Below are 16,433 nucleotides of genomic sequence, written 5' to 3'. Positions count from 1 at the left end.
TGTACAAGTGTAGGAAAACCTGCATGGATTCTCTGGTTTTGCTTTAAATGTTTTCATGATACAATATGCTGTTACAATTTGGCATTTGGAGGGAGCGTGTGGCATTCTAGAATTTGAGAACTATTAAGGCAGATAGATCAGGCTGCAGACAGTAACCATAAAGGAGATATATAGATATAGATATATAAAAATGTATATCTATATATATATAAAATATTCCTACATCTTAATTGAACAATCAGAAAAGGGAGGGTTGTCTAATGATTTACTTCACAGGCCTGAGCTGGCCGTGTAAGATTGAGTGAATTACTTCAGCTTTCAGTTAATAAGCTTCTCTATTTGTAAAACAAAAATTTTAATTGATATGGAAGCCAATTATCTGAGAATTTTGACATACATTAATTTCATATGATATTATTAGATAGAAGAGGAAGAGTAGTAAAGCAAAATAGCTTCATTTTTCCCAATCTCTCAGATAAACTGATATGAGCTGACAATAATTGATTAGTATATGTTTTCATCAGCTAACGTCTGAAGTTCAAGGACTAGATTTCTATTCACCCTAAGGTCCTTTCAACTCTCTTTGGCAGAGTGTCAGGGACTCCATGACGTAGCACTTTCTCATCAGAAAAAAATCTCTGTTTGTCAAAACAAATTAGTTTTAATCCGTGCTGTGGAAATATCTGTTTCTAGGCAGTGGTGGCAGGAGCAAGCGCCTTCGCTCTAGTTCAGCCCAGGGGGATGCTCTGCAGGAGTAACCAATCTCCAGCTCAGAGCTCTCACTCCACTTGATTTAGGCAAGGGTCTGGATGTGGCCTTTCCTACTCCAGTGAGTCTTTAAACCCCTCTTTCGAGTGCCCATCAGCTGGGCTGGAGGGAGTCTGTCTCAGTCTCTCTGCTTTGAAGTTGTTCCTTTTTGGGTCACCCCTGATCCTCACTCGAGCAGGGGGCTGATCTCCACGAGTCATCCACGTATTTTTTTTTCTTGTTTGCTTGCTTTTTGCAGAAATAACTAACTAAGACCTTCCTGAATCCCAGTAAGTAATGGGGAAAGGTTTGTAGCCCCGAAAAAGTTTTCTGCCCAGCTTAGTGCAAGTCCCATGCAAAGACAATTTTGAATAGAGAACCCATGACTTGTGCCCCCACTTTAAGGACCCTTTTACACCATCAAAGTGGCTCAAGGAGTCCCAGAAATGACAGGGATCTGGTCTAAAATGTTTCTGCCTGAATTCCTGTTGCTGGCTGCTCATTAAGGTGGAGGCAGGAAATAAAAAACACCAGAAAGTGCGGTGGGACTGTTTGCTTGTTTGCTTTTCCCCTCTTTCCCACTGCCCCTCCTTGCCTAATTTCAGACGTTTCCAAGATAACTCACTGCCCCGGAGGGACCCATGTTTAGGGGGGACTGAGGCAGGACCTTTCCTCTCCGCCGGTCAGGCCCCGTGTCAAAACACTCCTGACTCCTGGGAAGTCGGTTCCACTGAATCCCAACGCTTGCCAGTGCCAGTCAGCTGCTGTTTGAACTAAGTCCTGACCGCAAAATCAAAAGTGGGTCCAAAGAAAGCTGTAAACAGTGTGCAATGAGCCATTTGAAGGCAGCTGATGCCTCATTTGGGGTGACATGTTGTGGCTGATGAGTGTGGATGATGTGGGGTTTTCGATAAGTGCCTCATCAGTATCCTCATCATGATCGTGTTGCTCAGCCACGGCGTGTGCCCTGACTTGATTGTAATTGCCTGAATCTGCTCCTGCTGCTCAGGAGCGCACAGTAATATGCAATAAAACAGCAAGAAGTGAATGTTAACCATCTGAGTTCTGACATGGCTGCTCGCAGTTCAAGTTTTCCATTAAGGACAAAAAAATCTATATAGACACACAAATATGGATATATAATTGCATGTTTAGAATAATTATTGTTTGTATAAGCAATAAAGTCATTTAATAAATAATGCATGATGGCCATATACAGATATATAAATAGATGTTTCTGTATACATCTCTCCCCTAACACCTATATATACCATATAAAAATGAACATTACATGCTCATGGTGTGTAGGTAAATAGTAGAGGGATGAAGAGCTTCAGGACTGTACTTTGATTCCAAATTTTAGGGAGGTAAGGAGAACCTGTAGTTAAATCTATGCGTAGTCTTCATAAATCTTAATAACACGTGTGCATACAGATAAGTAATTGATTTTTAGATGCTGTTAATCTACTCACATAAATGTGTGTGTGTGTGTACTTGTGCAGGTGTGTGTGGGGGGGTAAGGTACACATGCATATGTGCTTCATACCGCTAAATTAGTCTTTGGAGAGAGCACAATTGTTTTTCACAAGTTAGCCAGTTTGGATTAATTCCGTAGCATCACCATCTGGGAAAAAAAAAACAAAAACAAAACCCAAACTTTCTGAACCCTGTGCCTGCAAGTCTGACAATACAAAGTAGAAAGAACTTGTGTCCAGGGGAAACTCTTCACATCAGACACTTTCTGTAAGGTGGCAACTATTGTTACCCTATTGGGGTCCCAAAGCACGAAAGCAGTGCCGAGACATCAGGTTCATGCCCATCGGTGGCAACAGAAAGAGCAAGTTTGTTGATAGCTTCTCAAAAACCAGAATGTACTCGGAAAGTGGGCTATGCTCCTTTTTAACAAACAAGTGGCACGGATGGTGTTCTTGACTTTAAAATTACGTTGAGCTTCGGTTATAGGTCAGAAATGTAATAAACAGATTACAGTTGTATAATCGCAATCTGCAGTGTCTCAGAGTCCAATACTAACACAGCAGCTTTGGGGTTTCTTTACACAACTGGTTTTTTGGCATAATTTGGGGGACATTTAAGTAATAGAATTTACACAAGAAAACTCTGTTTGGATTCAGTTAATGCTTGATGGAATGAACACGTGCGTTTTCTTAATCTCCACTGTTATTTAAACATTTCAGTAAAAGTACACAAAAATGTTTTGAACATGTTATTTACAGCTGCTGTTGCTGCTGTTCATCATCCTGCGTGCTCTGTGCCTGCGTATGGAGGTTGCTGCTGTAAGGTAGAGGTCCTGCTACACTGAGAAAGAAAGATCAGTGCTAAAGTGAAGGCAGAGAAGAGAGAGATTGTTGTTTGCAGACCAAAATCACCAGGGCATAAGATTTTCAAAACCCTTTGAAAACAATTCTCTTTTCCCAGTTCAAGCAAAATTTGCACTGCCTTGGATATGCCCGTAATATCTTCATTATAGAAAACAGATCTGTACAGATTAAACACTCTAAGTCTGACCATTTGAGAGGTAAGACAATCATTATCATTATAAATACTTCTGTTGTCGTGTCTGATCAAGTGGATTTGCTGTTGTAGCTTAAATATATTAACTGTAACCCTTTTTAATTATGGATTTAGCACAATGCAGACAGAGTCCCTCCTAGAATCCTGCATTCACCCTGGGCCTCTCTTTATGCTCAAAATATGTAGTCAAATAGAGAGGAATTCCAAGGAGGAGAGAAAACATGACTGCGAAGTTGGAAGGATTTGTTTATGAGGGAAGATTAGAAGAATGAAACAGGGAGCTTTAGTTAAACGGGATTAAAAGCAACTAATCTGCCTAGCGTTTATAGTTTCAGTGGATGGAACTCATTGTTTGTATTAAATTAACTATGCTTCATTCTCAAAACTTGTGTATCAGATAACTCTTTATTGCTTTACTTATTAAAAAATAATTTATACTATCAACAAGTCTGATTTTTCATCGTTTTAAGAAAAGAAATACATTTGTACAGCAGAGTAAAGTTAAAACAAAGGGATGGGTTATAGCTGGGTACAAGCATACAGAGTATTCAGACAAGCAATGGCATTTCTTGACTTGGCAAATATTGATTCTAACTATCAGCAGAGGGAATTTTTTTAAAGGGAACAATAGCTGGACAAAAGCCCAGATTTTCTCTCAGTAGCACCTGCAGGTAGAGAGACAGTTTTTCACAAGGAGTGCTAGGATCTCCATTGCAAGACACACAGACTACCAGTCTGGATTAAGAACTGGGACAAAATGTAGCATTGAGAGCAACCTGACAGCCCTGAGTTATGCAGTTTTGCTCTTGAATTAAATAATTCCTGCACTTGGTATTTTTTCTTTTTTTTTTTCTTATTTTTTAAATAAATTATGCATTGCATTCACGTGCACACAAACAACTGTTAGAAGTTATCACAAGAAAAAATTAATTCTGAGTTTTGCCAGGGACTTTCTAGACATTGAGAAAGAGGCAGTTTGTGTCTTTAAAAGTTTTTATACTTTTTAAAGTTAACTCAAAAGCTACAGCTTTACACAAGCATAAATCAAAATTAATACACTGATGAATCAGGCCCCACATCTTGGACCATTCTGAGATCTAAATAGCAACCCACAGAATCTTAAATACAAGGAAGATGCAGTCTAGCGTGAACAGGCTGATTTGTTAATTTTGCAGGATTAATGTATCTTCACAATAAAAGTTTTCTTGCAAGATAAACAGTTCTTTCAGATTGCAGTTTCTACTTAAAACCCACCACAAGAAAAGCTTTTTTCTGTCTTTGAAGGTATGTGTAGCACCAGGATTCCTTTACATAAAAGAAATAAGCTACAAAGGAGAGTACAAAAAAAAAAAAAGAAAAAGAAAAAAAAAAGAAAAAAAGAAACAGGATGAAAAACTAAGATTTGGCAAAAGTCAATTGTAAAAATTATTTTTCTAGCCCTTATGTTCATAAAAAAATGCACCAGCCCAGATTTTTTAATCTGTATTGTTTAAAACTCCTATCTAGTCCTGTCTGTGCCAGCTGGGATCACCTAATTCGTGGTGTTTGGATGCCACTTCTAATCCCAACCTGGTGCTCTGAGCCCGTCCAGTCTAGAAATGTCAATGCAGAATTTCTTGATCAAATGATCAAAGAAATCCTGCCAGATCCAAGGTACACTGCAAATTCCTACCCCTCCACCCCCCAACCCTCCCTTCCTGCAATACACATGATGTTAACCCCGATTTTCCTTTCCTCTGCCCAAGCAGTGTTCCCAAGAGGGTGGAAGAAACTGTCCCGTGGGCGAGATATGCCCACCAGAGTGCCATCCCTGAAGCAAAAGACATTTTCTGAGATCTCGATTTCGCTTGAGCAAGAATAGCAATGACCAAATAAGGAGTTAATTGTCAGTAATGGGGGATTTAGGGCTGGAAGGGTAGGAAGAATGACATCAGATAGAAATAATATTTCTCAATAGTAATGTTAGAAGTAATTCACATCTCCTGGCAAGTTGAAAAGGGCATTTGACTAAGAAAGATCTTTTTATTTCTCTAAAAAAGGTGTAAATTTAGAATTAAGCTTAGAATTAAAATCTTAGTTATTCAGAATGACACCTTTTGCATGGCACATTTGCAGGTTGCAAGGAAGGATCAGTCTCGTGCAGCACCTCAGGACACCATTTGCAGAGCTTTACTTCCACTCTGGAACAATTCTGCTAAAGCTAACACACGGGAGGGTGATTTGTGACCTATTTCCTCCAAAGGAGCTTCAAGCTCTCCCCTTTTCCAGATCTTTTCCTGTTCAGATCATAAGCACACCTGAATCGGTCTCCTTGCCACCACGACGCAAGGCAGCTCTCAGAGCACCAGTGGGGTGCCAGCCCCTGCCACGGTGCCCAGCAGCTGCACTCCAGGGGAATTTTTCTCTTGCTAAATGGCAGCGAGGAAAGGGATTCTTCTCGCCTTGCCACTGCAAATGTTCTGGCTTCAGCCTGAAAGTATGTCCCAAGTATTTCCACGTTCTCAAGACAACTTCAGAGATAAGGGGTTATTTAACTCCGCCAGATCGTGGTGTTTGTTCTGCGCGGCTTATATCTGCCAAATATTTATGCGATTAACATCTGAATTCAAGCATACTTTAGTAGTACAAAGATGTGATTAGTCTCACCAGAATATGATTTTTTTAATGGACGTGGCTCCCCCTTTCCAGCAAAGATTTAATAGCTGAGTCCTGCAGGGAAGTCTCCATTTACTGAACTTTTACAGCTTTAAAAATATCCTAGGGTACCTTTCCTAGCATGCAGCGTGGCACAACACAGAATTTAAATGAAATGCTGTGCTCAGAATGAACGAAGAAAGTGCATAGTGTCAATCACTGCCCTCATCCCTTCCTTTTTTTTTTTAGCCAAAATCATATAAACGACTGGTACTGACAATGTACATGGTTCCGGTGCTTGGGAGTAGCATTTTTCCTCTTCAGCCTGAAGATCTGGAGCAGGGGACTAAGAGGCTCTGAGCACACCTTGGTGTAACTCCTCAGCCTTCTGCACTCCCCTGGAGATCCACTGGCATCTCCAGCACACAGGGGAAAGGCCTGGAGGCAGACTGACTCCCACAGCTGATTTTGAGCCTCCTCAATCCCAACACTCATGGACAGACGGGGCAGTGGCAATGGCATGGGCCCTTTGCTTCTGCCCCGCTGCATGCACCTGCAGCACCTGCCAGGGTCCAGCTCAACACGGGCAGCTCTGACCGCTACCAGGTGTTCCAAGCGACCTGGGCTGCAGGAGCCAGCCATGGGGACTTCCCGTGAACTTCTCCCAGATTGTTTTTTAACCAAATGTACTTTTTCCCCCTTCACATCATTGTCCTGAAGATCAGAAAGTGGCTCCTGAGCCACCTAGCAGAGGGTAGAGGTAAATTTTCATGTGCATTTGCAGATGGAGAAAGGTAAAAAAGAAAACAGCAGAATCATCTTAAAATCCAAACCTCACCACTTTCTGCAATTTCTTTGCACAGTTAAGTAAACTACAAAAAAATGAACAAGTTGGTTGTTATTGTGGGAAGAAAATCCAAACCAACCAGAACATACCTAACATGTTTTGTCCCTAAGGGTGCGGAGGACAGTCGGTGGTCAGCGGAATTGCCTTCCACGTGCAACTGAGGGCTCAGACTATGAATCTGATCTAAGTAACTGGGTGTGCAATAACTGCAGAATCAGCATTTTGTTTTGAAAGGACTCCTGCAAATCCTGCAGGAACATTTCAGTACTAGATGGTGTTGCTATGGGCACCAGAAGGAAGCTTAATATAAGAGAAACTGTCTTAGGAATTCATGGGGGATGGGTGTAAACAGAATACATACGTAGGAACCAGAATGTCCCTGGCACTAAAAAGCATTTTGGGGTTTTTAATGTTCTGCTAATAACATTTTAGTGTAGATCTTTCCAGAGGGAAAATAGAAGCGGTTACCTTTTTTCAAGTTGCCTAAATTGAAAGATAAGTAAATAGATAATGAAGGTATATCTGCATCCCGTGTAGCATATGCATAAGGAAGTCTGGATGCTCCATATAGACATAATTTCTCTTTAAAAACAGACATGAAAAACAGGAATGGAAAATGAGGGAAATAGAAGTACTGTGGTTGCCTCTAATGCTCAGGAATAAGGATCCCACACTGCCTTTGGGTACACTTCAAACTTCAGGCAAAAATCACATTGGCAAGGGGCAGCCAGACAGTTTAATTCATGGCTAGATTTCTCCCATTCAGGCTGTCTCTCTGCTAGTGTAGACTACCTAAGTGGACGAAAAGAAAGAAAAAAGTCACCAGTGTAGAGTAACTGCAAGTATATCTCAAGACAGACAAAGAGAATGCAAAATTAAATTCTTGATGTGAAAAGGATGGGACAATGAGCCCCTCTCCCCAAGATACCTTCAGAGAGGATTCCATTTCAGAGCTTTCTTTCTTGCTTGCTTGCTTTATTTTTCATTGATGCGTCCCAAAGAAAGCCTGAAAGCCTTTTATTATTTCTTATTTTCTTTTTCTTTTTAGTACGTGGTATAAGTTCTTTTTTTTAATATATACTATTTTCCTGCCGATGTTAAAGCAGTTCCCCTTTTTCTAGTTTGTTTCTGACACCTAGCTGTGATCAACAATGCTTCCCACTGAATCACTTCTTTTATCTATTCAGCTTCTGTTATTTCCCTTATCTCCTCTTCCCCCTTCACCAGCTTACCTCTCATTAACCCTCAGGGTTCCAAACATATTGTATCTCTCCCAAAGATACATATTTTTATTCAGACATAAGTAATTTTTGCTCGCTAGCCTCAGTTTCCATAATTCCCTAATAGAATAGCTGTGTGTATTACATACTCTTTATGGCACGGTGAACAATAAACCCAGACATTAATTTATACTTGTGCATTGTACGCTGTTCCACTTCACCTTTTCCCCCCTCTGAACTGATAGTCACATAGAAACTCGGTTTTCTCTAGCATAGGAAATATAGTTCAAGCCACATCTGAAAATCTGCTCTGCTAGCGATTTTGTTTGATCAACGAAACTATTATTTTCTAAGAGTCACTTTAACTCTTTGCAATATATTTTAAATCATGCTTTAACTTCAAAAAATAGTGGCAATGATATGTTAAGCTGCATTTCTGCTAGTATAAAATATACAGGGGGTTTCTAGGAAATAAGCTCTCTTTTATGTATATAAATATATTTATGGCTTGTTTTCAGATGTACAACCACCTTTACTTTTCTGAGGATGAAAAATATGCAAAATCCAAGAGATTTAACTCATGGGCTTTAGCTATAACTTTTGTGATTGAAACTGGTGAAAGCAGCTGAAAATATATTCAGCTATTCATGTAGACTTTCTTCCCTTTTTGCTATCCCTCCAATTAATTGCATAACCCAGCTCCAATTGTGAAGTCCTTTCCCAGCTAAAATTAATATAAACTTTTTGGAAATGCGTGGTGTGTAGCATGAGGTGAGAGTGTCTGTTCAGATGCACACAGAAAAGGCTGGTGAATAACATGCCTGTGTCAATAAGCTTACATAGGCATCTATATTTAAGAAGAAATAAGGTAATATATGGAATATTACATAAATAACTTAATAACTAGTAGTGTGTGTAAAAAGAAAATATCCTTTGGAAAACATATTTCCAGCATTAATTTCAAGCATTATTAACATTGGCTGTAAACAAAGGTTATTTAACACTCATGAAAAGTATTTGCTTTGTTCATACATTAACAGGCATGTTTATTGGAATAAAGTTTTTATGTAGTATATTAAACATGCTAAACTGTGTGAATGGATTCTTCTGTCTCAACTTAAAAATGAAAAGTTGGATGATTTGATGTTTATAAAACACAAACGAGTTTTTCTTTTTTAATTTGGGCAACATTTCTCCTGATTTTATTATGTAAATAATCGTTATCACTTGGCTGTGTAAAGTATCTTTCACCAAAAAAAAAAAACCTTAGGAAAATGAATACAGATTTCATATTTTTGAATGAAATGTTTATACTGGTTTGCAGTAAGCTTTCTCAAAGTTTAGTAAGATTCTAGCACAATTCAATGCAGTCTTTTGAGCAAAAGCAAATTACGCTCAAGGACATTCTTACAGACATTAAAAATAATTGGCGCCACTAAAAAATTCAAGTTTGTGCCAGGAGCAAAATAAATATTTAAGTTACATTGTGTGCAAGTAGTTCTTGCTAACTTAATCCTCAGAGATGCTCAGCCCTTTATAACTTAATCTCTCCTTCATTTTGCATTTATTACTTCAAAAGGTTAGTTTTCTATCACATGGGAACTTACTGCTGCATCAAAAGTTTAATTGAGCTCATTTTAAAGTATCATGGTTGTCGCTAAAAAATCACACACCCTCAGTAGGCGCATTTATAGAGAACTTACAGCTTTAAATTTCACTTAGAAAAAAAAAAAGCCTTATACTTTCCTCCAGGTTTTGAATGCAGATTTACTATAAAATAAGTGAATAATAATACCAGGTTATTTTGGAAAGTGTTCTTTCATGCAATCACTGCATTTAGCACAATCCCAAAATGGCAGCCCAACAGGTGGTCCTTTCACAGCCTTCAGCCCAAACAATTGGAACAAAAAGGACACCAAGAATCGAATGTTCTTCAGGATTTAAAAAGCTGTTCACTTCCCTTTGTTCATTTTCAGATTTAGCCATGTTCATTATTGTTGAGCCACAAATGCAGGACATTCTTTTTTGACATTTTGCCATAAATAGACACTGACTGAGGCTGACTAGCCAGCTAGCTGCTTTGTCACATGCAAGCGGAAACTACTTCTTCACAAAGAAAATGCATTCCTAGTGCCTCAATGGCCCCGGCAAGCACCGGTTGTGACATGTTGCAAATCTGGCAAAGTCTAAGTTAACAAAAGTATGGGTGACAAAGGCTGGAGTTTCTCTTCCTATATTTTCCTCCACAGTAAGTATTTAATTCTGGCCTAATGAATTTGCCTGGAAGACTGGGTGTCATGTTGACAGGCTCTTGAATGTCTGAAAATATACTTCTGCATTGTTAGTTAACTAACTGTTAGTTAACTCGTAATGATGGACTTCAGGGGCAAAATCTATGATGAAATACTTGTTTCTTGGTATTTAAAAAGTTGTGAAAGTTCCTCGTTCTGGTGATCTCAGTCTCAACACACGTAACAAAAGATAGGCCCAGTCCTAGGAGTCTTTAATGATGCAAGAAGCTGTTAGAGCCGCCCTCACTGCGCTGTGAGGAATTACTCACACAAGTAATGGGCACAGATCAAGCTTTTTTCCCTCATGTGTATGAATAAATGCGTATAACACATGTTTTGTAGAAAAGACAGAGTTAACTGTTAAAAAATAGTAACTGAATTTATCTTCAAAAATTTTAATTTACCAAGTCAAACTCTCTTCTGCTACTGTATATTTTAAATGTAGAACCCACAGCTTTTTCTTTTTTTCCCCCCCTTTTTTTTTTTTTTTGACATCTTCAGCCAAATTCAAAACTTCCACTGCTATTACCTTGGGGATTTTCCAATGCCTATGCAAGCCCAGGGCTTCTGATGCCTGCCCGGATGTGGATGAGAGCTCTGTTTGTAGGTAGTCCTGGTGTGTAAGATGAGAGTTTGGAACTAGACCCTTGTTAATCTGTTAGGTTACAACTAGACCCTGGTAACCCCTTACTTACAGCATTAAATTTTTGGTGGAAAATATAACTTTCTTCAAACTGTCTTATAGAAAGACATATTGCAGATATAAATAAAAGATTAATGGTTTTCAATTTTAAAACATCTATGTTCAGAATTGCTTATAATAGTAAAAACCATATTTTGATCACTGCTGGTAACAATTCCAGCACATGCACAAGGAAACACGTGCCCTTCAAGTCCTACTGCTGCCAAAGACAACAGCATGGTCTTGGAGAAAACAGCCTTTGGGTACAGACAGGGTCTTGCCTATTAGTAAGGTAGCAGCTAGACTTAGCATTGAATTTTTCCTCTTCAGCTCAAAAATATGAAATCAGTAATGAAAAATGCAGTATTGAATAGGTTATTGAATGAAGCGGATGTTCGGTGTTTTTTGCCATCCTGATGTTTGTTTCGTGGTTTGCCTGAGCCATTGCATGTGGAGGAACCAGCTTATAAACGAACAAAAGGGCGAAAGCCAGGACCTGCAGTTGAGAGCCTGAAGACACTTGGGCAAACTCCTTCACTGCAGTCCTCCCCCTCCAGGCTCCTGAACCTGCTGGGGTATTTTCCTTGCAAACAAATCTTCACAGAGGGCTGTGGATCCTCATGGAATTCCTCTAATGGAAGCAGCTCCTGGTTTTTTTGTAGTAGTAGTAGCAAAGATAAAATTGTTCAACTTTTTAATACACGAATTTAAAATCCATAACACTCATAGATTTCAAGGGGAGTCAGTTAGCAAAATGTTTAGGCAACCACCAGCCAAAATGATTGTTGGGTGCTAAACAATGACTATGTAAGAGGACTTTGGCTCCTTTTAACCACAAAATACACACAGGCCAAAAAAGTCAGTTTGTAAAAAAAAAGACTACAATGACACTAAAGTTCTAATCTTATCCTTATTTTTATTTTTATTCTAGTCTTATTATGATTCCAAAATTCCCTAACTGTTTTAAATCAAGATACCTTTCCTAAAGAAAAGTACTTACAGAACATTACTTATATTTTTGTAAACTCAAGTCCAAGCTTCCAGTTTAAACTCTGGGAGGAAAAAAAAAATCTGTTTGTATAGCAGTGCTGGTTGAAGGGAAGAAAAGTAGGAGCCACAGTACACAGAAGAACTTCACCAGAATAAGCCAAGCAGCACTGAAAGTCAATTAATGCGGAGGTAGAAGCAGGGAAGCATCCAGCTTTACCTCTCTCCAGACAGCAATAAGTCTTTTGCAAATTTAGGTGTCAGAAATGATTGCTTTGTTTTCGACAAGTGGCATTACTTCCTCTTATACTGGAATTAAGATTGATTGAAATTGATTCATGACTTTTCAATATTTTCTGCACCCCTTCATTCCTTTCAATTTGAAAATGGTATTTCAGTGAAATAAACACAGATAGAAACAGCATATATATGGGGTTTTGTATTCTTTTTTTTTCCTTTGAAACATCTATGTATTAAGATGAGAGAATGGTATAACTAGTGTTTTTTGAGTGGGCCGTAATTCATTTTCCATGAAACAAATGCTTTCAGAAATTATGTCTTCCTAAGGGAATGAGGCTTTAAATTTTTTTTTTTCTTTACTGATTCTTCTGGGAATAAAGGGGGAAAAGGGAATAAAATAACTATAAATTCTTAAACAGCCACACACAGAAAGGTTCAAATTAGAACAAAAGTTTTGCTATGCTGTTTGGAAGGATTTCCCATTTGAAGTCTTGGTCCTGCTTTCACACCCACCGGGGTGAAGGGCAGCGAGCCGGCAGTGGTGCCAAGCGGTGGGGCTGGCCTGGGAGCGGGGCTGAGGAGGACAGGGAGCCTGGGCCAGGCGGGCACCCGCAGGGGAAAGCAGAGCCTGGCAACAGTGCACTGATGGTTCAAGGAGCTCACGATGACATTTCATAGTGAAACCACCTGCAGCACAGCTCTGCCTGAACTTCTTTGGCTTCAGCATCTGTAAAACTGTATTTGTTTGGATTCAGCTGCAGGACCAGTTTACCGAAAGTCTTGCAGCAGCAGAATACAGTATAATTCAGGCACTTTACTCTGTAGCATTATTAAAACAAGATCCTATTGGAAAGTCTGCTTATTCTTGTCCCAGATACAATATGTGATAGCACCATTTTAAGTGCAGGACCCAAACACATCCTGAACATTTCTTGATATATCATGACAGCCGCCTTGTAGACAGACAGTCTTTATGATGCCCATTTACCTACAGGGAACTAAGGGATAAAACATGGAAAGATCAAATGCTCTGTACAAAGCTTCACCAGTAAGTTGTGGATGTGGCAGGAGCTGGTCTAGTTCTTGCTGAATATCAACAGAGAGCTGTAGCCATGAGAACATCCTTTCCCCCAGAACATAGAAATTAGTATTTAATTGGGGTGGGTTTTTTGTTGTTTTTCAGTGTTTCTACCCCCTTGTATTTCAAACCTTTGCTGACTTCTAGTTGACTATAGAACCCCACATGAAACCAAAGTGCCTTACTGTAAAACAGAGACCAGCATGTCACCCTTGTATAGACCTACTGGCAGCAGTCCAAGGACTTCCCTTATCCCAGTGGGCTTTTCCATGTGTTCAGAGCAGAGAATAACGAGAAGATCACCAAAAGTATGGCAGAAAAGAGGAGGATGAGGGTAGTGATCTGAACGAGGGAGAGCAGATGGGAAAGGTAGCAGTGATAGCCTAGCTAAATTGTCAAGAATGGGAGTGACTGAAGTAAATGCAAAGCAGCTGCAGTTACAGGGAAGATGTTGGGATATGGTAAGGAGTATTGGATGGTGAAAGGATGGCGGAGTTTCCTTCTTCCCATGAAGGTAGTAATCTTGGTGATTACTACCTGGTAAACCTGTTTTTCAAACTCTTGCCGTAGTAAATCTATTCCCTCAGAAGGAAGCAAGCCAGCAAAACTTACTGTTCTCATGCAGCAAATTCTGGGTGACTGACAAATTGAAAAGATGTAACAAATGTTTTGTAATTAATCAAATCTGTGGAGTTACAAAAATGACCATAACAATCTCCTTAAAAACTAGATTGTGAAGCCAAGTGCTTGCTTAGTTAATTCTCCAAGAGCCCTGAACCCTGGTTATAAGACACAACACTGGTATTAGCTGAGAGAAAACCAGTTCCTGAAGCCTGTAGCCATTGCAGGCAGAATTGTGCGGCTCTGCATCGTTAGGAGTCAGAAACACCTTTTGCACTGAGGTGTTCTGAGGAACTAATAGTCTGGGTTTCTTCTGCATGAAAACAGCTCTTCTCTATGCAGTTAATGACCTGATACCCTCTAGACTTCTTGGTGTCTGTGTAACCTTCAGCAGCAGCAGCCGCCTGTCAGTCACATAACCAGAATTGGTTCCTTCCTCTCCTGTCAAACTCCTTTTTCTTTGTTTTCATCTCCTCTGTGCTAACAACCCTTCTGTGTAGCATCCTGCAAGGTCAATCTCTGACACTCTCCTTTGGCCCATCTTGTATCACCCTGGTCTCTTTTCTACCTTCACAGCTATCCGTGCTGGCTAAGTGTCTTCTCTTCTGCAGCTCCACCACCTGGAACAACCTTATTTTGCCTCTTGTTGACTCTCTGTCTTGTTTCAAATTGCATTTGAAATAGCTTTTCACCTTTGCTATACCTTTTTTTCTCATTCTCTGCTGCTTGCTTGCCTTGTAATTGCATTAGAGGCACTCAGTGAAACACTTCGGCACAGCTAAAAGACAAGCCCAGATACACAAATGTTATTGTACTGTATTAAAGTGGTATTCACAGGCCAGAACAGTTAGTTGTTTAACATGTGTTATTGTTGTAAAACCAAAGCAGAGATGAAACACTCCCAGGAAGCATGGGTTTTGAACTGATGCTTCCCTCAACCTGTGCTGGTGGGTGTTACCAGTACAGTTTCTCCATGGGTAGGAAGCAATTAGCCTCTGCAACTTTTAACATACTAATTTTTAAATACTCCAGAACATCTCCAACTTTGCAGTGTTTTTTCCCCCCTTTCCTGTCTGGGACATGCAATAATGAAGAATTGTGAGTGTCTCTCTGATCCCCACAAGGTAACAATCAAGCAAGCATGAGGCTTCTTGTTGCACCTGTGACTGAAGTTACAGGCAGTAGAATCTGCTTAGCTGCGTCATCTGAACAGGCTGCCTTCCCGCAACGGTAGTTTCATCTGATTAAATAGAAAGCTCTTTCCACTCTCCTCTGCCATTTTATGATGTTTGGTGACATCAAATTCTGAAGAAAAATAATGCATACATGAAGGCAACAATCCATACACACTCTTTCCTTCACAAGTTTTGTGCAAAGGCTGCAGTTCAGAATTTGAGTGTCTTTGATACTACACACCATCTTGGCCAGAGCAGCACCTGGTTAGTAAAACTCCTTGTTAGTTTTCTCGAGAGTTATTAGTGGTGGGGGTCATGATTGATGGCAAAATGAATTCCGTGTGCTGATCAAGCAAAGCAGCCGGCATGCTTAAGCCAACATCTACGACATCATATGTACAAAAGTACTGAAGTGAAGGTGTACCTCTCACTACTGCACTAACTCAACATACATCTTGCTTTCCTGCTATTATACGTATGGGTTATATGCATGAAGCTCCAACTACATATCGCAGAGGTGGGTCTACTGGGTAATCAAGGACACTTTCTTAATTCTTTGAATGATTTGGATGATTTGGGGTCTGGGGTTGATGTCAATTCTTCTGTCTAAAAACAACTGAAGTGCAGGTTATTCAAAATACTTCCCATATACCCAGAAGACTCAGAAATTAAGCAGAGCAAGAGACAGCATTACAGACTTGCTCATGCTATGTGTTTTCACAGCAAGAGAGGAGACTCTTTGGTGGAAAACATCTAGGCAGCTTCTGTTCATTTTGACAACTCAAAGGAAAGTGGCAAAGTCTCCATCAAATGCAAAAAACCTGTGTATAAAATAATGCAGCATATGTATGTACAGCTGCATGAGAGAGACTATGTATAGACTTACTAGAATGATCATAGAACAAGCTCCAGAGGCATAGCTTTTACTCTCCAACAAGTGTTAGTAGGGGTATAATTCTAGTTTTAAGCTGAATGAGTTTATGACAATTGATTTAGCCTGGCTGTTGCTACAAAACTTCATAATAACAGAGTATATTGTAGAATTGGTAAAATAGGTCATAATTAAGTAAGAACTCTTATTATATTTATGTATAAACAACTTATTTGTATTCATAGTGGATTGTCTCCACAAATCTATTCTTGTCGCAGTGCCAAATAGAAATCTAATGTCATTGTTATGTTTAGGTGAACATCACACTCTTATATTCCCCTCTGTTTGGCCTTGAATAAAAATCAGCACAACAATAATATAAATGGTATGAACGTAGTCATGAACAGTAGCCCATCTGTACTGGACAGAATTCTACAAATCAATTAGATGGTCATAAAAAGCTAAACAGATGTGGATGAATCAACTGTGGAAATAAAATGGATTGAAC

The 16,433-nt window shown here is 39.5% G+C and overlaps 1 protein-coding gene across 2 annotated transcripts in view; it reads right to left on the bottom strand.

Moving 5' to 3' along the window:
• Positions 1–3,674: 3,674 nt before the first annotated feature.
• The window catches only part of MBIP (MAP3K12 binding inhibitory protein 1), a 36,222-nt gene continuing 23,463 nt past the window's right edge, over positions 3,675–16,433 (bottom strand). For both annotated transcript variants that reach the window (XM_086748263.1, XM_086748272.1), the window contains one exon: positions 3,675–7,552. In XM_086748263.1, the coding sequence (XP_086604389.1) occupies positions 7,523–7,552 (30 nt within the window). In that variant the 3' untranslated portion in view covers positions 3,675–7,522. The remainder of the gene's footprint in view (positions 7,553–16,433) is intronic.

Source organism: Chlamydotis macqueenii, chromosome 5, assembly GCF_036417535.1.
Source record: "Chlamydotis macqueenii isolate bChlMac1 chromosome 5, bChlMac1.mat, whole genome shotgun sequence".
NCBI lineage: Eukaryota > Metazoa > Chordata > Aves > Otidiformes > Otididae > Chlamydotis > Chlamydotis macqueenii.
Note: the sequence above shows the minus strand (reverse complement) of the source record. Positions and strands in the feature narration are given on the sequence as shown.